Source organism: Giraffa tippelskirchi, chromosome 8, assembly GCF_054371585.1.
Source record: "Giraffa tippelskirchi isolate mGirTip1 chromosome 8, T2T-mGirTip1v1.2.pri, whole genome shotgun sequence".
Classification (NCBI taxonomy): Eukaryota; Metazoa; Chordata; class Mammalia; order Artiodactyla; family Giraffidae; genus Giraffa; species Giraffa tippelskirchi.
In genome coordinates this window covers 56,905,737-56,928,016 of record NC_137282.1, presented here as the reverse complement: position 1 = coordinate 56,928,016, position 22,280 = coordinate 56,905,737, and the positions used below count along the sequence as shown (strand labels likewise).

Genomic DNA, 22,280 nt, shown 5'->3' with positions numbered 1-22,280 from the left:
TGTGCCTCAGTTTCCTCATCTGTAGACTGAGAGTAAAAATATCAGTTTCCTGGGATTGTCATCAGGGGCAGGTTAATGCTGGTAGAGTTCAGAGGGGTGCACACCCTGCCATGCAGTGAGCTTTCAGTCAGTGCTGGCCATTGTCGTGGGGATTCTTGTCATCGCCATCATTCCCCAGAGGGTCAATGTGGCTGATGTCAGCAGACGCCGGGGAAATGCCAGGTACAGAAAATATCACCTTGCTTGCTTGATGTACCCCTTTTCATAAAGAGCGCAGAAGTCTGTGAAGTTTACATTACTTTTATGAAACTGGCATTTTTAACTAGAACAGGCTTCCAGGGGCTTTTCTCTCCCCTGTTACCTTGACACCCTGGCTTAGTCAGTACTACTGCAACCTAAACTTGACAGTCACACATGCCACAGATTATCTTCCCAGGATATGACAAAAACAACTTTTCAGAGAGAGGAAGTACAGGTCTGCACAAAGAGCCAACTTAACCATATTTAGAGCAGAGTAGAAAAGGAAAACCTTGACTCTGTTCACGTATTTTATACAGATTGTGAGACCGTAGCAGAAGGCATTACAGGATGGTTGGTCCTGGAAATAGGAAGATGACAGAAGTCTAGCTTTCCCAGGAAGTGGTTGTGACTTGCCACGGGTCGCCATTGCCCCAATATGTTCCTTATGAGACCTCTGTGGAGGAAGAATGATTTTTCTGAGAGGTCACCAAACTTTGGAGTTACGGTGCTGTCAGAGTGCCCACTCCCTGGTAATGGATTGATCTGGGTGCCCCAGAGAGCAGAACACACTGGTAACAGCCATGCAGGGTGGATTCCCTTGCTCGACCCGGCAAACAGGAAGTGCCAGTTGCTAGCTTTCTTCCCGCCACTCAGAGGCCGCCATCTTGTTTAACAGAACTCTCCTCGTGTTTCTTGGTGGAGTGTTTCCCATCACGCACTGCGCCCACATTGGCGCCTGGCCGTTCTGCCCGTGTCAGGCGATCCGAGGGCTCCGAGGAGCCAGCACCAGTGGAAGAGCAGATCCTCGCCCCCCGGACCAGCTCCCGCACCCACGTGACAACCCTTTCCTTATGAAATCCCTGCTGAACTTGAAGGTTTCTCTGTATGTTGGGAAAATTATGGCAACACCTTGAAATTGTACTTACAAAACACTTTAATCATGTCTGTGCATGAAGAACTATGAGTCTCTATTTAAAAACCAAAAAGGTATCATCTGTTCCTTTCAGTTCAGTTCAGTTCAGTTGCTCAGTCGTGTCCGACTCTCTGCGACCCCATGAACCGCAGCACGCCAAGCCTCCCTGTCCATCACCAACTCCCTGAGTCCACCCAAACCCATGTCCATCGAAACCAAAAAGATATCATCTGTTCCTTTCAGGAGACATTAAAGAGGAAAATTCACGACGTCCCCAATCCAAAGGGTGTAGCTATAACGAGTCACTTTAGGACAGTGTAGTAGTTTGGGAAGTCATTTTGTTTCCCTTTAGTTGCTTAGAGGACATTTTTTTTTCCCCCTAAGCATGAAGTCTATGGTCTCTTGTAATTGTTTACGATAGAGATGGCAGAGAGGGGTAAGCAGAAGGGCACCTCGTGCTAACTGGTAGTGACAGTGGCTGTGTGATGTTGATGATTCTGAGCCTGTATCCAGCTCACCAGAAGCCTTCACCTGTGCTCAATGGAATGGGCCTGGGACGAGAGGCTGGGGCAGGTGCAGTGGGCACTGGTGGCTTCTTTACCAGTCCTAACATAAAGAAGTATCTACACTAGGATCAGGCTTCCTTCTGAAGTTTCCTAGCGCTCAGCAGTTCCTTTTCTCCCGGGCAGGAATTATACCACCAGTCCTATGACTGCGTCTGCGTCATGTTTGCCTCCATTCCTGATTTCAAAGAATTCTATACAGAATCAGACGTGAACAAGGAGGGCTTGGAATGCCTTCGGCTCCTGAACGAGATCATTGCCGACTTTGATGATGTAGGTACTTAAGAGTTACCCTTCAGCCTGGAAAGGAGAGGACCTGGGGGTGGATACATGTGTATATATATATGGTTGAGTCCCTTTGCTGTCCACCTGAAACTATCACAGCATTGTTAATCGGCTATACTCCAATACAAAATGCATGCTAAGTCGCTTCAGTCGTGTCTGACTCTTAGCTATCCTATGGACTATAGCCCCCAGGCTGCTGTGTCCATGGGATTCTCCAGGCAAGAATACTGGAGTGGGTTGCCACGCCTCCTCCAGGGGATCTTCCTGACCCAGGGATCGAACCTGAGTCCCAATACAAAATAAAAAGTTTAAAAAAAATAAAAGAGTTTCCCTTGATGAACAGAGGTGACCCCAGCCCCACACTCTGACATTCCTGTGGACTGGCATATTTGAAGTTAGTCCAGTATCATGGTATATCTGAAAACTCATCCTTTGGCAAAATTGCCGGTGGTTGGCATTAATCTTTTTGCTCTAGTTAGGTTACTGACTAATTTTGGTGAGGCAAACACATACTGTTTGTAAAGCTGATATGATTGCTAGGAACTACCAAAATCTGTTCAATAAAATATCTTTCTAGTATGCCCATAAATTTTCTTGAAAGGCCTGAACTCCAAGGAAAATACTTGCCCATATCTTTATACATAAAAAAGATAATGAATATATTTATCATAGTGGATTATTGGCATGTCTGTCTGTACAAACACCAAGGTCTCTGTCAGATATCAACTTGAAGTATGCATGGATGGCCTACTTTATTATTGAAAAAGCAATATGAATGCGGTACAATATATTTTAGAAAGGACAAAGTGTATGTCTTAGATTTTGAAATAGATGTCATTTTTCAATTTTCTGCCTACCAAGGGAACAACGTGTTTTGTTTTCTAGCAAGAACAAACAGACCCCTGATGTGAAAGATATGGATGCCACACCATTTTTAATAATATCATGCAGATATAGGAAAAATTGACATTGGTGAACATAGGTTCATCATGATTAACGGAACTTTGAAATACAGTGATGAAATGATGTAAGAGGAAGGTTTTAGGCCAACCATCTAAATGTCTTAGGGGACCTATGCGTTTCTCTACTACCACTGTTGTTACCATGAGGTTGACCCAAGACTCATGGTGAAGTAATAACAGCTAGAGGCTTCCACTGTTATGCTGGGTCCCTAGTGGAAAAGGGGGGCATATTTCCTCCAGCTGCTCCTCTGTAAAATAAATATTCTCCAGCATGAGTGGGTGAGTGACAGTGTCCTTGCAGGTTTGATTGGCTCATAGAGATGTGATGAGATTTGCTCACCTATCTTAGATTCTCTGACATGAAACCGCCTCTGAAAGCAGGAGTTCCAAGGAAGGTTCTAGAAGGTGTTCCCAGCCTTCTGTTCCTGCCATTGTCCTGCTGAGCAGATACAGAACCTTCCAGAGTTTCCTCCATTTTCTCCATCCAGTCTGTCTCTTTCCTATCACTTACCTTATTTTCACCTTTCTTCCATCCCAGTCGAAGGCTTAATATAGTGGATGGGGAGGAGTGCAGTAAGAAACTGATTATTGGTGCCAGAAGCTGGGACAAAAAAAAAAATAGGATCAGGGCTAATAGGAGGGGCCATTCTAGATCTTTATTCCCTCCACTCCCAGTTTTCAGAGGGCAAAAGCCAATCCCTGGCACTATGTGTTGTGTGCTGTGCAGTGCTAAGTCGCTTCAGTTGTGTACGACTCTTTGTGACCCTATGGACTGTAGTCCCCAGGCTCTGTCCATGGGGTTCTCCAGGCAAGAATACTGGAGTGGATCGCCATGCCCTCCTCCAGCCCCAGCACTAGTATTGGTCATAAATTACTCTCATCATGCAGGGAAGACCTCATGCTCTGAATCATTTTATACTTAGGCCCTTCAAACAGAGACTGGGGAAATGTATTTGAGGAAAATTTGAAAATTTAATGAGGCAATTATCACTCACATGATAGGCGATCCTGCTTTCTTCACTAGGAAATTCTGAAAAATAATTCGTGTTAACTGCAAGTAAATTATTATACTGTATCTCCCTCCAAGGACACGTGCTTTGTGAAACTGATGAAGTGTGCTTTCCCCAAGATGCCCAGGGTCAAAGGGTGAATAAGTGGTGTCCTGTTCCCGGGACTGAGAACTAGAATTTGAGAATGTCTCTTAAGTGCTTGGCCTTGGGTCAGCACCCAACTGAGTAACTGTATGATTCTCATTGCTTCCCAGCTGCTATCCAAGCCGAAGTTCAGTGGAGTTGAAAAGATCAAGACCATCGGCAGCACGTACATGGCAGCGACGGGTCTGAGCGCGGTGCCCAGCCAGGAGCACACCCAGGTACACACGTGTCAGCGGCACCCAGCACACGTGATCCTTGGCTCCTCCCACAGGTCATCCCTGAGCCAAAACAGTCATGCAGTGGCCCATACATTGTATTTTAAGCACAACCCAAACCTCAGTGATTAAGGTCTCATAAGAAAAGATGAGAATTATGGAGGCTTCTGAGGGTCTGTTCACAGAACTCCTTTCTCTGGCAGACATGGTAGAAAAAAACAAGGTAATTGCTTAATACCAGATAAATATACAAGAAAAGAGATTAGGAGGATTTATTTAAAGGTGACTCATTACAGGTGGCTCAGATGGTAAAGAATCTGCCTGCCATGCAGGAGACCTGGGTTCAATCCCTGGGTCGGGAAGATCCCCTGGAGAAGGGAAAGGCTACCCACTCCAGTATTCTTGCCTGGAGAATCCCGTGGACAGAGGAGCCTGGTGGGCTATGGTCCATGGGGTCGCAAAGAGTTGGACACAACTGAACAAATTTCACTTTTATTACAGGAAGCCTCCTGGGCTTTTTATTTAAAACAATTTGCTCAAAAAACATGCTGACCGCCTAGAAATTTGGTTGAAAAGGTGGTTTGGGCAAAATTGAGTGTCTTCACTCAACTAGGGTTTTTGAAGAGGGTTTTCTGTTAAGTTGTATTTTGTTTCTGCGTGTGTAGATACGTTTTAACTTGTGGGTCAATAGCAAGACCTCTTTTCCCTTCAGGACAGTGGGCTCCCTGATGGGCACCAGCATATTTGCATGGGGCAGACAGAGGTAGTGGGTACAGCACAGAGAAAAGGAACTTACCAGAACATGGCTTGCTGGAGGTGGGTGGATTCCCCCAAAGAGAAGAAGAGCTCGGACACCCCTCATGTGCTCAGCTTTCACCCCACCCCCACCTTCTAAGCTGCTGCTAAGTCGCTTCAGTTGTGTCCAACTCTGTGCGACCCCACAGACGGCAGCCCACCAGGCTCCGCCATCCCTGGGATTCTCCAGGCAAGAACACTGGAGTGGGTTGCCATTTCCTTCACCAATGCATGAAAGTGAAAAGTGAAAGTGAAGTCGCTTAGTCGTGTCCGACTCTTAGCGACCCCATGGACTGCAGCCCACCAGGCTCCTCCGTCCATGGGATTTTCCAGGCAAGAGGACTGGAGTGGGGTGCCATTGCCTTCTCCAACCTCCTAAGCTGCTACCTCTCAAACAAGAGAGGGACAGAGGGGCAGCAGCTTGCTCAGATAGGGCCCCCCAGGAACATCAGGAGAGGGTGCTCTTCCCCCCTAACATTTGTGGGCAGAGAAGAGAACGTGGAACATCTGACTCAGGGTTAACATAGGCGTTTTCTTCGAGTGACGGGGTAATATATGTCCCACATGCTCTTCTACTTAGGTGTTACCTCCACGTTATTATTTCATGGGTACAGATTACTTCGGGCTTCCCAGGTGGCGCTAGTGGTAAAGAACCCACCTGCAATGCAGGAGACATAAGAGACACTGGTTCGATCCCTGGGTTGGGAAGATCCCCTGGAGAACAGTTTAGCAACCCTCTCCAGTATTCTTGCCTGGAGAATCCCCATGGACAGAGGAGCCTGGCGGGCTACAGTCCATGGGGTCGCAAAGAGTCAGACACAACTGAAGCGACATAGTATGCAGGCACAGATTACTTTAGTAATAAGAAAAAGTAACAAGCAATAAAAGGAGCTTTGGAAAAATCTTAAGCTCTGAGCAGTGCCCTCCCAAGCCATCTTGATGCCTGATGCAGAAGGAAAAATGGGCACCCCTATTTATGGGGTGTTGTATATATTTAAGGATTGTATTTTTATTGCCAGAACATTCAAGTGTTGAAGAACTATTGGAAAACTGGCACTAAAGGTATTAAAAAATGTACAACACTGTTTTCATTTTAAATATATTATTTATACCAAAAATAGAGCTAATTGTAGTTTTACTTTCCCAGCTTTAATGGAAGAAAACTTACACTTTTTCAGCATCTTTAATGTTCTGGAAAAACTAAATATTAAAAAATAACATAAAATTATGTAAATGGGACATTTTCATGTGTTTCTTACCCTCCATCCAGATTAGAGCAGGTGCCCAAGAGTTTGATGCTGTGAAAGACTGAGGGCAGGAGGAGAATGGGGCAACAGAGAATGAAATGGTTGGATATCATCACTGACTCAATGGACATGAGCTTGAGCAAGCTCTGGGAGACTGCGAAGGACAGGAATGTCTGGTGCGCTGCAGTCCACGAGGTGGCAGAGTCCCACATGAATGAGCCACTGAACAACTGCTCTTAAGTCGCATTCCCCAAAGTCCCAGCAGGGGGCGCTGTGCAGAGCAATTCAGTTCAGTTCAGTGGCTCAGTTGTGTCCGACTCTGCGACCCCATGGACTGCAGCACGCCAGGCTTCCCTGTCCATCACCAACTCCTGGAGTTTACTCAAACTCATGTCCATTAAGTCCGTGATGGCATCCAACCACCTCATCCTCTGTCGTCCCCTTCTCCTCCTGCCTTCAATCTTTCCCAGCATCAGGGTCTTTTCAAATGAGTCAGTTCTTCACATCAGGGGGCCAAAATACTGGAGTTTCAGCTTCAGCATCAGTCCTTCCAATGAATATTCAGCACTGATTTCCTTTAGGACTGAGTGGTTTGATCTCCTTGCTGTCCAAGGGATTCTCAAGAGTATTCTCCAACACCACAGTTCTAAAGCATTAATTCTTCGGTGCTCAGCTTTCTTTATAGTCCAACTCTCACATCCATACATGACTACTGGAAAAACCATAGCTTTGAGTAGACAGGCCTTTGTCAGCAATATAATGTCTCTGCTTTTTAATATGCTCTCTAGGTTGGTCATAACTTTTCTTTCAAGTAGCAACTGTCTTTTAATTTCATGGTTGCAGTCACCATCTGCAGTGATTTTGGAGCCCCCAAAAATATAGCCTCTCACTGTTTCCATTGTTTCCCATCAATTTGCCATGAAGTGATGGGACCGGATGCCATGATCTTAATTTTCTGAATGTTGAGTTTTAGGCCAACGTTTTCACTCTCCTCTTTCACTTTCATCAAGAGGCTCTTCAGTTCCTCTTCGATTTCTGCAATTACCCACATCCATTTGGTGAATGATGTGGCGCGTGTCCACCATGCTTCCCAGAACAGCACTCACTTCCTTGCGCTGTTTTACAAACCTGCTCCTCCCAATGCCAACGCTCTCCTTTTTTAATCCTGGTATTTTGGAACACTTACTCACTGCCTCTTGAGTCTTTACTGTCAACAAGTCTGGGAGGTGCCCCACCCCTAGCCCATTTTACAGATGGAGAAACTGAGGCACGGTAGTGCCGTGACTTGCTGGTGGAGAGAAGTAGCAGCCAGAGAGGAGGGCTGCAGACCCCAGCACTCTGGGTACAGGCCTCACCTCCATCTGCCCACAGGTCTCATGCTACTTCACCCCAACCTCTTCCCAGCCCCTCACGGTGTTGGCGTCTGCACCCATCAGTTTATATCCACACCATTCACCCAAGCACTCCTTCAAAGGGTGCCCAATCCCTTCTGTCCTTGGCACTCGTGACCACAAAACCTGCCTCCTCACCTGCATCCTGATGCTTGATTAATGCCTTCATGGTACAGTGGAAAGAGGGTGGCTTTCAAGTGAAACTGCTCCTTGCTTACTGTGATAGCTAAGCTTTCTGCACGTGCATGTCCCTGTATGCACAGTGGAGATCCTACTCCTTTCCTAAGACTGCGGGGAAGACCTCATTATTATGCAAAAGGCTCCACAGGCATAACTTTTCCACAGGTATTAAAAATGCTAATAGCAATAATAATACAGTTGTGGCTTACACACTGTTGAACAGATAAAAAGGTTTTGGGACATAAATGAAATGTTGTCATGTGCATGCAGGGATTTTTTTTTTACTCAATATGAGCTATTTTTATTTAGAATATTTAATTAGAATCTTGGTAAGATTATCCTAGAAATATTTTGAAACTCAGTGAAAATCTAAAAGGAAAGTCATTATGTTTGATTAGGGGGGAGTAAAATGCTTGACAAATAAAATGGATATTAGTCTTTATAAGAAAATGAATGTCCCTTTTGCCTTTTGTAGCTTACCTACTTGTTTTTCTAGTTATAAACAAGAAAACTTTCTATTTATTGTTCACAAACAAAAAACTTTCTGTTTATTGTTTAGTCAAATATTAGTTTGGCGCAGTCAGATGTTCAACACAGTCAGATATGTAGTTTGGCAAAATATCCCAAGTGGCTCAGTGATAAAAGAACCACCTGCCAGTGCAGGAGATGAGGGTTCTTGGTTATAGTTCTCCATAAGCTGAATAACACATCTGTCACCATTTTAGCAACATGACTGTCAAGGAATAATGCTTACCAATTTTTCCATATATATGTGCCTATTTTATTTAAATCTCTTCCTAAGAAGCTTACAAAAGTGAACATGATGCAGAAAAAAAATTTAAATTAATAAACTAACACACAACTTGAAAGATAAGATAGAAACAAAAATGAGGACGATACAATAAAATGCAAATCAAACAGCAAAAGTTCTGACCACGTTCAAGATGCACACGTGGAAGAAGGCAGGATGGTGAAGTTTATTTGTCTGATATAAGTATTGCTACCTCAGCTTTTTTGTTTCCGTTTGCACTGAGCACCTTTTTCTATGCCTTCACTTTCAGTCTGAGTGTGTCTTTAGATTTGAAGTGAGTCTCTTGTAAGTAGCATATATATGATTTTTTTTTTTTGTAATCCATCAACCACTCTATGTCTTTTGATTGGAATATATAGTCCATTTACGTTTAGAGTAAATGACGACTGAGGACTCTGAAGTCAGATTGCCTGGCTGCAAAGCCTGGTTATTTTCCTCTCCACTTTTCCCTTTTCTATATGCATAATTGAGATAAAGACAGTTGTTCCTTCATGGGAGTCATTATGAGCATTAAGTACACGGGTACATGTATTCAGTTGCTCAGTCATGTCCAACTCTTTGCAACTGTAGCCTACTAGGCTCCTCTGTTCATGGAATTTTCCAGGCGAGAATACTGGAGTTGGGTTGCCATTTCCTGCTCCACACATATACATGCAGTATTGCTATTAATCCAAAATTTCCAGCAGCCAGCACAAGTGGCATACTTTAGTGTTCATAAAGTGAGATTAAGTCACTCATTCATTAATATATTTGAAAACAGGCCATGTAAGGCTGCGTTTGGATGCTCCGCTGGGTACCTGATCCAAGCTAACAAACAGGCCCTCACAACCACAGGGATGGGTGTGTAGTGAGCAGTGTGCTTGGTAACATCCTCCTGCAAAATGCTTTAACATGTTGATAGCAGGAGAGAGGGATGTTTGCTGGAACATCTCTTAATGCACATTTTAAAAATGTTTTTATTTTTTACTTTCTTAATTTTTTTATTCTTTTACCTTTTTCTTTCTTCTTAATGAACATTTGAATCAAATACATTCTCTGGTAGGGTGAGATCGGGTGGAGAACTTTGCATCCAGTTTAATCCAAGTTCACTGGACACAGAGGAATCCACGGATGACCCAGCGATCAGGCCATTTTTTCATAAATATTATTTCATGCCTGAGTTTTGGTAAATACTGGGAAAACTATAAATTCCAGTCCTGTTCTCCAAAAGGCACCTGAAACTCAGTGTTCTGAGCCCTCACTGTGGTGAGGGCCAATCTCCACACTGGGATCATCAGCTCAACTGCTTGGACTGACTGTCCTTCAGAAAATTGTGAGGTCTGATCCGTTCTGCTGGGAGCCCCAGGGAGAAGAACCAAGTGCTCCTTAGACAGCAGTCCTAAATCTTCAGAATCAGATGAAGATCAACACAGCAGGAACTCGGTGGAAGTTTCACGACTAGAGGAAGGCAAGGGGGGCAGAGAAGAGAAGCCGGGAGTCGAGGCTCATGTTAATATCACCTCGGTGGACACCGGTCACTTGGGTTATAAAATAACCTCAATAAACATGAATTTACTTTATGCCATGTTCCCTGGAGGTGAAACTAGCAAAGCAAACAGCTTACCAAATGTGCTCCAGGAAACTGAATGAGTGCTCTCACTATGTAGCCGGAAGTCGGTTAAATATTTGGAGGTGGGAGAAATTATCTGGATCATGGGGGAAAGAGCTGCTTCTCAGACTGTCATCAAGCATTTATCAAAAGCTTAGTGATAATGACCTTGTGAAATGAACTGAGCTCTTCTAGAGACTGAGCATAATTTTCTCCAGGGTTTACTATGCCCAAATGAGATATTGATGTTGGATTTAAAGCCCACTCCTAGAGCACAGTCTCTTCATTTTTCACTGACGTGACGTCAAACCCACAGTTTAAGCCTACTGCTGGGAAACAGATTGGGTGGTAATTTATCAGGGAGTGAAGCTTGTTTGCTGCACCTTGATTTCGTAAAAAGCAAACCATTTCTCCCGAGGCCAATCGGTTCTCCTTGCCAGGACAGTTGTAATTTTTATGGCACAGGGTCCTGCCTGTTGATTTAACATTTTCTGCTTCCCATCAAGGAGCAAGATGTTTCCCAGCCGACTGCATAAACCTCCAAATCAAGACTTGCCCCTAAGTCATGAGAGTAGAGATAGTATCTAGCTCTGATGGAAAAGTGTAGCTGTTCTTAAGTAATGACTCTATGCATTTCCACCAAAGTTAGCTGACGGTCTGCTTCGTGGTTCTAATTTTTTTAATAGTTTGATTTGCTCCCACAATTTTAAGTTGTGGATTTATGGCAATGGTAGTATTTCATCGTCTTTTTCTGGAGTGATACAACTCACCCAAGGAAAGGAAGAAATCTCTCTCTCTAGGCCAGAACTTTCAGTCCTCGTTCATATATATATATATATTCAGTTCAGTTTAGTCACTCAGTCGTGTCCAACTCTTTGCAATCCCATGGACTGCAGCACGCCAGGCCTCCCTGTCCATCACCAACTCCCAGAGTTTGCTCAAACTCATGTCCATTGAGTTGGTGATGCCATCCAACCAGCTCATCCTCTGTCATCCCCTTCTCCTCCTGCCTTCTATCTTTCCCAGCATCAGGGTCTTTTCCAGTGAATCAGTTCTTCGCATCAGGTGAATGATTAAAGCTTCATCATAAGTCTTACCAATGAATATTCAGGACTAATTTCCTCTAGAATTTATCTCCTTGCTGTCCAAGGGACTCTCAAGAGTCTTCTCCAGCACCACAATTCAAAAGCATCAATTCCTCGGTGCTCACCTTTCTTTATGGTCCAAGGGATGCTGTTCAACATCCTGAAGCATGCAGGACACCCCCCAACAAAGAATAATCCCACCCAAGTGTCAGCTGTGCCCGAGTTGAGAGATTTGCTTTAGTGCTATCGCCTTTGTGGGTTCCTTTGATCACCCTCTTGTCCTGTTCCTCTTCCCCTTAGCTGGTACCCTGGTTTTCTCCATCTGCCTGTCATCCTGAATAGGCGGGTTCTGTCCATTTTCCTTTTCACTCGTCCCCACTGAAACCACCATATTTGGTTAGACCCCCTCCTCCCACTGAGTCCTCACCCCGCCTCTCGCTGAGTCCTCACCCCCCCACCTGCTGAGTCCTCACCCCCCCCACCTGCTGAGTCCTCACCCCCCCTCCCACTGAGCCCTCATCCACCCCACCTGCTGAGTCCTCACCCCCCCACCTGCTGAGTCCTCACCCCCCTCACCTGCTGAGTCCTCACCCCCCTCCCACTGAGTCCTCAGCCCCCCCACCTGCTGAGTCCTCACCCCCCCCACCTGCTGAGTCCTCACCCCCCCACCTGCTGAGTCCTCCCCCCACACCTGCTGAGTCCTCACCCCCCCACCTGCTGAGTCCTCACCCCCCTCACCTGCTGAGTCCTCACCGCCCCCTCCTACTGAGTCCTCACCCCCCCACCTGCTGAGTCCTCACCCCCTTCCCACTGAGTCCTCACCTCCTCCTCCCACTGAGTCCTCACCCCCCCCTGCTGAGTCCTCACCGCCCCCCACCTGCTGAGTCCTCACTCCGCCTTCCCTGTCTGTTTTCTTCCAGGAGCCGGAGAGGCAGTACATGCACATTGGCACCATGGTGGAGTTCGCGTTTGCCCTGGTGGGGAAGCTGGACGCCATCAACAAGCACTCCTTCAATGACTTCAAGTTACGAGTAGGTACGTTGTGCCGATCTGGGGCGGGTTGCAGGAAAGGCCTGACGTCTGGAACAAGGTCGACAGCCCTTGCGATGTTGGAGCAGCACAGTGACAAACGTGTGGTTAGAGTAGCAGGACTGAATGGCAGGTGGATGCTCGGGATGGCTGTGAGCTCAGGAGGCACTTTTGTGCAAATTAGGGGGAAAAAGTGGGCTTCCCTGGTGGCTCAGCGGTAAAGAATCCACCTGCAGTGCAGGAGTTGCAGGAGACTTAGGTTTGATTTCTGGGTTGGGAAGATCCTCTGGAAGATGGCATGGCAACCCACTCCAGTATTCTTGCCTGGAGAATCCCATGGACAGAGGAGCCTGGCCGGCTACAGTCCATAGGGTCACAAAGAGTCCGACATGACTATAACGACTCATGTTAGCACCCACGCAGGGGGAAATAATACCCCCTTTGGTTGCACCCAGGCTGCAAGCACTTGGTCTCAGAAGTGGACAGTGAGCCAGGCTTCCGTCCGTCAGCTGGGTCATTTCTGCAGATCGCAGGGGGCATAGCCTTCAGCCAACCAAGGGCCAAGTACAAGGGGCTCACTGTAAACCCCTTCATCCTTTTATGCTGCTGGACCCGGTACAGCTTTACAGGACGCATCCAGACCTCAGAGATGTAAAAGTGTTTTTAAATGGTTAAGAATCCACGCTTCCACTGCAGGGAGCATGGGGTCAGTCCCTGGTCAAGGAACTAAGATCCCACATGCCTTGCAGTGCAGTTAAAAAAAAAAAAATCTCTAGGAATTGTCAGAACAGTCCCACACTCCTGGAGTCGCAAGTTCCAATATTTGAAACTATTTTCTTCCTTTGCTATCTGTAGGTTCTGAATTTTAAAACCCAGAAATGTCTCTTGAGAAAATGGGGTTATCTTCATGGCTTGTATGTCTTATTGTCAGTATCTGAACACATTTTTATTTAGATTTTTCCACCTGTGTGCACAGTGGACCTTTTTCTGGCTTCACCTGTACAAACGTGAGAAGGGCCAGGTGGGCAGGACGCTGCCCCCATCAAACGTGGAGGTGGTTCCTTCACCTGGAGCTTCTTTATTGATTTAACAGCTTGGAAAATGGGCTCCTCAATTTTCCATAGTATGCTCCTTAAAAAAAATCAATTGCATGGTGGAATGACCCCTCTATTGTCAAATATTCTCTTTTAAGTATAATTGATTTACAATGCTTTGTTCATTTCTGCTATATACAAAGTGCTTCAGCTATACATACATACATACATATATACATATACACATTCTTTTTTATATTCTTTTCTTATGGTGGTTTTCATATTTGATATTATGGTTTATCATAAGATATTAAATATAGTTACCTGGGCTATAGAGTATGAGCTTGTTGTTTATCCATTCTATATATAAAAGTTTACATCAACTAACCCCGACCTCCCCCTCCACCTATTGTCAAATATGTTTGGACCAAGATAATATTGCCCTTCACTGCGAGGGGAATGGGACAATTCTTTGCTAGTCACATCCATCACATCAGAAGCCTCAGGCTCTTGGTCTGGACCATGATCCTGTTTTCCAAATTAATGTAAGCAAGTCATTGGGCTTCCTTCAATAGGTAGTTGTTGAGTGCTTACTTCACACTGATTATTGAGTAACTATTAATATCCATGCACTCACCCCCACATACCAGCTCTTCTGGATTTCTGCCGAAGCCTAAGAAAGCTTCCCCAAACCCTCAGCCTCTCCCAAGGGCAGGTTACCTGCTCTGCCTCTGAGCATCACGGCATCCAGTGGCAGTTTATTGTAGGAACACAGAAGGCTCTCATTGGCCCCTGCAAAATGATGATACAAATGAAATGGAAAGTGTTAGTTGCTCCATCGTGTCTGACTCTCTGCAATTCAGGCTCCTCTGTCCGTGGAATTCTCCAGGCAAGAATCCTGGAATGGGTTGCCATTGCCTTCTCCAGGGGATCTTCCCAACCCAGGGATCGAACCTGTGTTCCTGCATTGCTGGCAGATTCTTTACTGTCTGAGCCACCAGGGAAGCTATAGTAAGAGCCAAATTTGCTCCTAATGTCCTTTTCTGCACGTCAAGCTGTAGGATCAGTGAATGTGAACCATAGCCCCAGCAAAGCCCTGCCCTTCAGCAGAGATCTCTCTCCTGCCAGTAATACAGGCCCAGGCTCTGTGCCCCTCGCCCCCCCACACACACACACACAGACCCCCTGTCCCCCAGCCACTGACCAAGAGAGCTCAGAGCAGCCAGAAGGAAAGCTGAGGACAGCGGGTCTTAGATCACCAGCCAGCAGCTGGAATAAGTTACTTGGGGTGTCTGATGCAGAGATGTAAGCTTTACTGAATTACTCCACACAGATGGAGGAGAATTCTCTCTCAGTCCTGCAGACCTTCAGGGATTCTGTGGGACAGTGTTGGTATGGTGTTTCCCGCCTCCCTTTCCACTGCAAAGAGGAGGTTCTGCCCTCTGACCTCTAGCACTCCATATACACAAAGCAGTTCAGTGGTGGGAACTGAAATCTCTCAGAAACACCCTCATTAACCCATACAATTTGACTCCCACAGTAGGGCTGTGAGGCGAGGAGCCAGGAGAAAAGGCAGGAGGAAAAAATCAACCAATCTCAATCCCTCTGGTTCTATTTCTGCGGCCCACATCCTCACTGCACCCGTAACAACTGTGGATCTGCGTGTTTGAACTGAGTTCTGGGGACACGGAACCATCCTACCCGCTACACTGGGGTGGGGGCTTGGGGGGAGCCCAGCCTCTCCCTGACGAGGGATGTTGATCAGACTTTTAAAGCCTTGGCTCCTGACAGCAGATGCCATGTCCGTATCCATCCAGGGTCAGAGCGCGCCCTGACTTCCGGCATGCACCTGTAGTGACCATGGTTTTACAGTTGCCATTACAAAGAGGGGGCGGTCAGAGCCCCCGTCCCCTCCCTTGTTGGTGGTGACTGATTGTCGTGGAGAGTAACCTGGGCACAGTGCCCACGGAGACCAGGAATCCAAGAAATCCTTCGTGCCTTGGCGACCGCTCGGCCAGGGCTCTGAAGCGAGGTGACTCATGAATTTCTCCAGGGACCTTTGGTTAAGTCTCCTTGGAGGATGGCAGTTTTTGAGAAGGCTTGACGCCCCAGAGGTTGGGTTTCCCCACTCTGAGGGCTGCAGCGCTGTGAAAGAAAGTGAAAGAGTCATTGAGTCATGTCCGACTCTTTGCGACCCCGTGGACTGTAGCCCGACAGGCTTCTCTGTCCATGGGATTCTCCAGGCAAGAATACTGGAGTGGGTTGCCATTCCTTTCTCCAGGGGATCTTCCTGACCCAGGGATCGAATCCAGGTCTCCTACATCACAGGCAGCTTCTTTACCATCTGAGCCACCAGGGAAGCCAGCTTCCCGAGACCAAAACCCAAACAGCAAAACCCGGCAGCCCTCCCAAAGCTTGTCTGAAGGCCAGCAGGCTGGTGTCACTCCTGCCCTCAGGGGGATGGGATCCGTCTGCCCTGAATCCCTCCCCCAAAACATCACGCTCACAGGGACCTCCCTCCATCTTCTCATCTTCTACCTTCTTGTCTTTACCCAGTTGTGTATTTTTTTTTAAGTGCCAGTCATTTTCTCATATGAAAAATTTTCCCCCAATTTGAATTCCATCAAAATCTGTATTACATATATCAAGATTTGCTGGGTTGTTTTTTTTTTTTTTTAATGCTGTCATTGGGGCTCCCTCCTTCGCTTCGGTGCAAGCTGGGTGAGTCAGATAGGAATCAAGAGCACAAACATGCTGGGACTTCCCTGGTGGTCCAGTGGTTAAGATTTCGCCTTCCAATGCAGGGGACGAGGGTTCGATCCCTGGTCGGGGAGCTAAGATGCCCCACGCTGTGCAGAGGGGCCAAGAGATTCAAAAGAAAAGAAGGTGCAAACGTATTCCTCTGGAACTTAGTGAACTCGCACGTGGGGTGTGTCAGTGAGAGCGGTCCCCCGAGCGGGGGAAGAAACATGTGTACAAGGAGCTCGTAGCAGAGAGAGGAGAGCAGGGCGAGACCAGAGCCACGAGCCCACCGCCCGGCTCTGCTCTGCCTGCGCCATCTGCCTCTCCGACTCTCTGCTTCCTCCACTGAAGACGGAGGCTGATGACAACAGAACACACCCTGGGGGCTGATGTCAGGAGTAGACGTTTGTACACGTCAAGCTCACAGAATAGTGCACCGCAGCTGGAAAGGACAACGCGTGTGTCAAGGGGAGGGTGGTGGCTTCAGCGAAACCTTAGGAGGAATTTAAAATTAAACGTGCATTTCAGAAGTAGGTGGGATTACTTGGGAGAGGAGGACTGACATATATACAAGACCATGTGTAAAACAGATAGCTGGTGGGAAGCTGCTCTACAACACAGGGAGCTCAGCTCAGTGCTCTGTGAGGACCTAGAGGGCTGGGATGGGGGTATGCGAGGGGATATATGTATATACAGAGCTGATTCATTTTGCTGTTCAGCAGAAACCAACACAATGTTGTAAAGCAACTATAAGTAAGTAAGAAGTGTTAGTTGCTCAGTCGTGCCCAACTCTTTGCGACCCCATGGACTGAAGCCCACCAGGCTCCTGTGTCCATGAGATTTTCCAGGCAAGGATACTGGAGTGGGTTGCCATTTATACCGCAGTTTTTAAAGTGATTAACTACAAAGCTATTGGAAAATAATATAATGATTATCTCTTGATTATATGACAACATAGAAAAGCAATTATAATGTTTAGTTTTGTAAAGTATACCAGTTTTACGCCATTGTGGAATAGTGACAAATAGACATCTGAGCATAAATCAAGGTGAAGAAGAGGAAGGAAGAGAAACATTTTAATGTTTTTGAGATGATGAAGTTAAAGGAATGATTTTGCTTTGTTTTGGCATTCCATGCATTGGGCTAATGTTCGCTCAATAATAATGGTTCAAGAAAAGTCTTGTAAAATCTTTCTGTTTGAGACTGTTGCTTGCACTATCAAGTTCATGGTTTGAAGCTCGCTAAGCTGATTCTGGTGTGTCCCAGGTATTAATCATGGCCCTGTCATAGCCGGTGTGATTGGAGCTCAGAAGCCGCAGTATGACATCTGGGGCAACACCGTCAACGTGGCCAGCAGGATGGACAGCACCGGAGTCCTGGACAAAATCCAGGTAATTCAGTGGGCTCTGTGGTCATCCGCCATGTCTGTCCTCTGGCGAACCATGAATAAGCGTATAATAAGGATAAATATTAAAACAAAGGAAAGAGAGTAAACATCGTCATTTGCTTAAACTTTTTACTGGAGAAATATTAACTGGTTTCTGCATTTATTGTGAACAGTAGAACATTATGTCAAAGTGTGAAGGATATGGCATTTGTGAAAGTAGATGATCAGAGCGACCCACGCTGCAGTGCGGCCCCCCTGAGGGGAGGGGCATCGGGGTGCCCTCCCTGCTGGGATGCAAACCAGGCCTGAGCCCTGAGGCCTTCCTCTCCCAGGGGGCTGAACTGGGAGAACAAGGGGAGGGAGAGGGAGAGATGAGCTGGAGTGATGTGAGACAACAGCACTAGACCTGAGATTTGGGTATCTGGAGATGACTGGAACGCTCTGGAATCCGCCCAAGGGAGCGAAAACCAAGACCTGACAAAATAAAAGCAGTGGTGACTGCACGCACCTGCTTGGGCCGTGGTGCCGGCATCTAGAATGAGAGACACTCTCCCCAAAGGAAAAGGGTGTGTGTGTCTGTGTGTCTGTCTGTCTCTGTGTGTGTGTGTCTGTGTGTGTCTGTGTCTGTGTCTGTGTCTGTCTGTGTATGAGTCTGTCTCTGTGTCTGTGTGTGTGTCTGTCTGTGTGTGTGTGTGTGTCTATGTGTGTGTGTCTGTGTGTGTGTCTGTCTCTGTGTCTGTGTGTGTCTGCGTATGTGTCTGTGTGTGTTTGTGTCTGTGTGTATGTCTCTGTGTATGTGTGTGTCTGTGTGTGTCTGTCTCTGTGTCTGTGTGTGTCTGTGTATGTGTCTGTGTGTGTTTGTGTCTGTATGTGTGTCTCTGTGTCTATGTGTGTCTGTGTGTGTCTGTGTATGTGTGTGTGTCTGTGTGTGTCTGTGTCTGTGTGTGTGTCTGTGTGTGTTTGTGTCTGTGTTTGTCTCTATGTGTATGTCTCTGTGTATGTGTCTGTCTGTGAGTGTGTGTCTCTGCGTGTGCACGCCTGTGTGTCTATTCAGATCTTTGTTTTCCTCACCCTCAGAAAGCAGTGTTCCACATTTCACCCCAGCTTTGTTATGACAGGAGTTTATCTGGAAGATACTTTGCTGCCTAATGGCAAATCTGTATGAAGATCACTGGGCACCAATAGTAGACTATCAGTTTTGTGTCCTCTTCAGAGAACTCCACGAGTCTCTGTTCTGCATCTCAGCTTGGCCGACATTCTCAAAGATCCCTGCCCCCTGAAAGTACAGCAGATGCTTTCTTGCTTCGCTTCAGTCGTGTCTGAGTCTGTGTGGCCCTATGGATTGTACCCACCAGGCTCCTCTGTCCACGGGACCCTCCAGATAAGAATACTAGAGTAGGTTGCCATGTCCTCTTCCAGAGGCTCTTCCCGACCCAGGGATGGAACCTGTGTCTCTTATGTCCCCTGCATTGGCAGGCAGGTTCTTGATCACTAGCGCCACCTGGGAAGTCCCTCTAAGAGGGTACTGGGCCTCTTAAAACTCTGTGTGATTTGGTGCAGCACAGCCCCCTGGACGGCCTCTGTGTGCTCTGAGCCTGGGGAGGAAACATGCTAGCTTCCTGTTCATCCAGAGCAAGGGGTCCGTCCACAGGCCCGTCTCTGTGTCCACTTAGCTCAGCTGCTGGAGGATCCACCTCTGGGTAGCTTTTCTTCTCCTGAGGGTGTCGCTCCCTACAGCTGCACTAGCTTATTTCCATTTACGTGAAAAAGAAAACAGTGAGAGATGCAGACTTGCGGACCCAGCGAGAGAAGGAGGGGGGGAACAAATTGGGAGAATAGCATTGGCGTATGTACACTACCGTGTGCAAAGTAGGTCGCTAGTGGAAAGCTGGTGTATAGCCCAGGGAGCTCTGATATGACCTGAGGAGGATATATGCATACATATGGCTCATTCACGTTGTACAGCAGAAACTCACACAACGTTGTAAAGCAATGATACTCCAGTTTTAAAATTTTTAATTAAATTTTTTTAAAAAGCATTGTCTTTAGAAAGCTTCTCTTCTCATGGATTATTCTCTCTTCTACTGGTTTCTCAGGAGTGGAATGAATGAGTCAAAAGAGTGTGAGCATTTGGGGGCTCTTCATCCTTGTAGTGAAGTCGCTAAGTCGTGTCCAACTCTTTGAGACCCCACAGACTAGCCCACCACGCTCCTCCGTCCGTGGGATTTTCCAGACAAGAATACTGGAGTGGGTTGCCATTTCCTTTTCCAGCAGATCTTCCCGACCCAGGGATTGAACCCGGGTCTCCCGCATTGCAGGCTGACGCTTTACCATCTGAGCCACCAGTATTCTTATCTGGACAATCCCTTGGACGGAGGAGCCTGGTAGACTACAGTCCATGGGGTCGCAAAGAGTCGGACACGACTGAGCGACTTCACTTTCACTTTCACCCTTGCAGTCAAACACCTCCCTGAGAGGGTCGTGTCCACTGAGTGCTTCCCCACCTGTCACTGTGCTTCTCCAGGTGACAGAGGAGACGAGCGTCATCCTGCAGACCCTGGGCTACACGTGCACATGTCGGGGAATCATCAACGTGAAAGGAAAGGGGGACCTGAAGACCTACTTCGTCCACACAGAGATGTCACGGTCCCTTTCTCAGAGCAACCTGGCCTCCTGAAGCCTGGCCGTTGCTCCGGTGAGAGGACTGCGTCTTCAGGCCGACGACAGCGCACTTTCTGACTGCCACCCGTGTCCCTCGCCTGCCGTGTGTGTGCGCTCTGTTCTGTCCTCTGGAGCCCCTGCAGACTCCTTCCTCTCTGTTCTGTCCTCCGGAGCCCCTGCACACTCCTTCCTCTCTGTTCTGTCCTCCGGAGCCCCTGCACACTCCTTCCTCTCTGTTCTGTCCTCCGGAGCCTCTGCAGACTCCTTCCTCTCTGTTCTGTCCTCCGGAGCCCCTGCACACTCCATCCTCTCTGTTCTGTCCCCTGGAGCCTCTGCAGACTCCTTCCTCTCTGTTCTGTCCTCCGGAGCCCCTGCAGACTCCTTCCTCTCTGTTCTGTCCTCCGGAGCCCCTGCAGACTCCTTCCTCTCTGTTCTGTCCTCCGGAGCCCCTGCAGACTCCTTCTTCTCTGTTCTGTCCTCCGGAGCCCCTGCACACTCCTTCCTCTCTGTTCTGTCCTCCGGAGCCCCTGCAGACTCCTTCCTCTCTGTTCTGTCCTCCGGAGCCCCTGCACACTCCTTCCTGTGACCTGGTGGCCTGCCGTTTGGTGTCTGATGTGTGCCAAGATCGCCCCGCCACTCGCACTGTGCTTACTCCTAGCAGAAGGAAAAGGAGCGCGCGTTCCCACAGAAGAGCCTTCAGCGAAACTGACAAAGAGGGGAGAGGTGAAACAAACAAAAATTCTTAAGGCAATAAAACTAGGGGAGGGAGGGGTGTATATTATCTTCCGGTGCATGTTCTTTTCTGGAAAATATGGTAGCTCGCCAACCGCATCCGCTAGTCTGATACTAAAACACACAGTATTTGTGACTAAGTTGATTCTGTCGCCCCACCTGGAATCCGACGTGTTCGCCCACGTGTCTCATTGCAGTGACTTTCCACGGGCCCAGCTGGGACCCAGGGGCCCCCGTCACCCTGCTCTGTCGTGTCTTGTGCCAGCGACACCTCACCATCCATCACCAGAATTAGTTCTTACGACCTAGGACTAGTTTTGTACCAGACGCGTCTGATGTTTTGATGCCATTGTCTTTTGTAAGTTTAATTCATTAAAAGTTTTATGTACTTTGGTTGATAGTCTGTATATTCCCCACCCCCTGCCCCCTTTCCAGAATTGAGTTGGTTTTCCACGTCTTCTCCCACAGACAGAGCTGTTTCAGAAGGGGCTCTCCAGAAGCAGAGGTGGAGCTATCCTTTTTTCCCCTTCAGTTTATTTATTTGGCTGCATCGGGTCTTAGTTGCAGCACATGGGATCATTGTTGCATCATGATGGATCTTACATCGCAGAGCATGGTCTCTCCAGTTGTGGCCCACAAGCTCAGTAGTTGCCGCTCAGGCTTAGTTTCCCTGAGACATGTGGGATCCTAGATCCCCAACCAGGGATCAAAACGATGTCCCCTGCATTGCAAGGTGGGTTCCAAAGCAGTGAGCCACCAGGGAAGTCCCTGAGATTGTTGAGCTCTTCTTGAGTAAATTAGATGGAGACAGAGTTTGTGGTGCTGATCACTGATTATGCAACTCCCTGAAAAGTGTGCCACGTGATCTATTTTCATCTTGGCCTCCCTATAGAGCATTTTCAGAAGTTGTGGGTTCTATCTCTGGGTTGAGGAAGATACCCTGGAGAAGGAAATGGCAACCCACTCCAGTATTCTTCCTGGAAAGTCCCACGGACAGAGAAGCCTGGTGAGCTACAGTCCGTGAAGTTGCAAAAGAGTCGGACACGACTTAGCTACTAAACAACAATAACATAGAAGATTTACAGGGAAAAATATTTTACTATTAAAACGATTCTTTGCTAGCATCAGCACACACTCTGTCCACATACTCTGGTCTACTGTAATACTTCAGTAGAGCTGTGAGACACAGAATAATTTGGAATTCTGCATATCAGCATCCCAGTAATTTGAACTAATGAGACAAGCTGCCAAAACCCCACGGGTTGC

The 22,280-nt window shown here is 47.2% G+C and overlaps 1 protein-coding gene across 6 annotated transcripts in view; it reads left to right on the top strand.

Annotated features, from left to right (window-relative positions):
• Positions 1 to 22,280, top strand: part of ADCY2 (adenylate cyclase 2) — a 436,561-nt gene that overhangs the window by 407,853 nt on the left and 6,428 nt on the right. For 2 of the 6 annotated variants that reach the window (XM_081520575.1, XM_081520579.1), the window contains 5 exons: positions 1,843 to 1,989; positions 4,228 to 4,335; positions 12,350 to 12,464; positions 17,501 to 17,625; positions 20,146 to 21,407. In XM_081520575.1, coding sequence (XP_081376701.1) covers positions 1,843 to 1,989; positions 4,228 to 4,335; positions 12,350 to 12,464; positions 17,501 to 17,625; positions 20,146 to 20,298 — 648 coding nt within the window. In that variant the 3' untranslated portion in view covers positions 20,299 to 21,407. Of the gene's footprint in view, positions 1 to 1,842; positions 1,990 to 4,227; positions 4,366 to 12,268; positions 12,465 to 17,500; positions 17,626 to 20,145; positions 21,408 to 22,280 lie in introns of those variants that run through there. The other 4 variants (XR_014062213.1, XM_081520576.1, XM_081520577.1 and 1 more) reach the window with 4 other exon arrangements.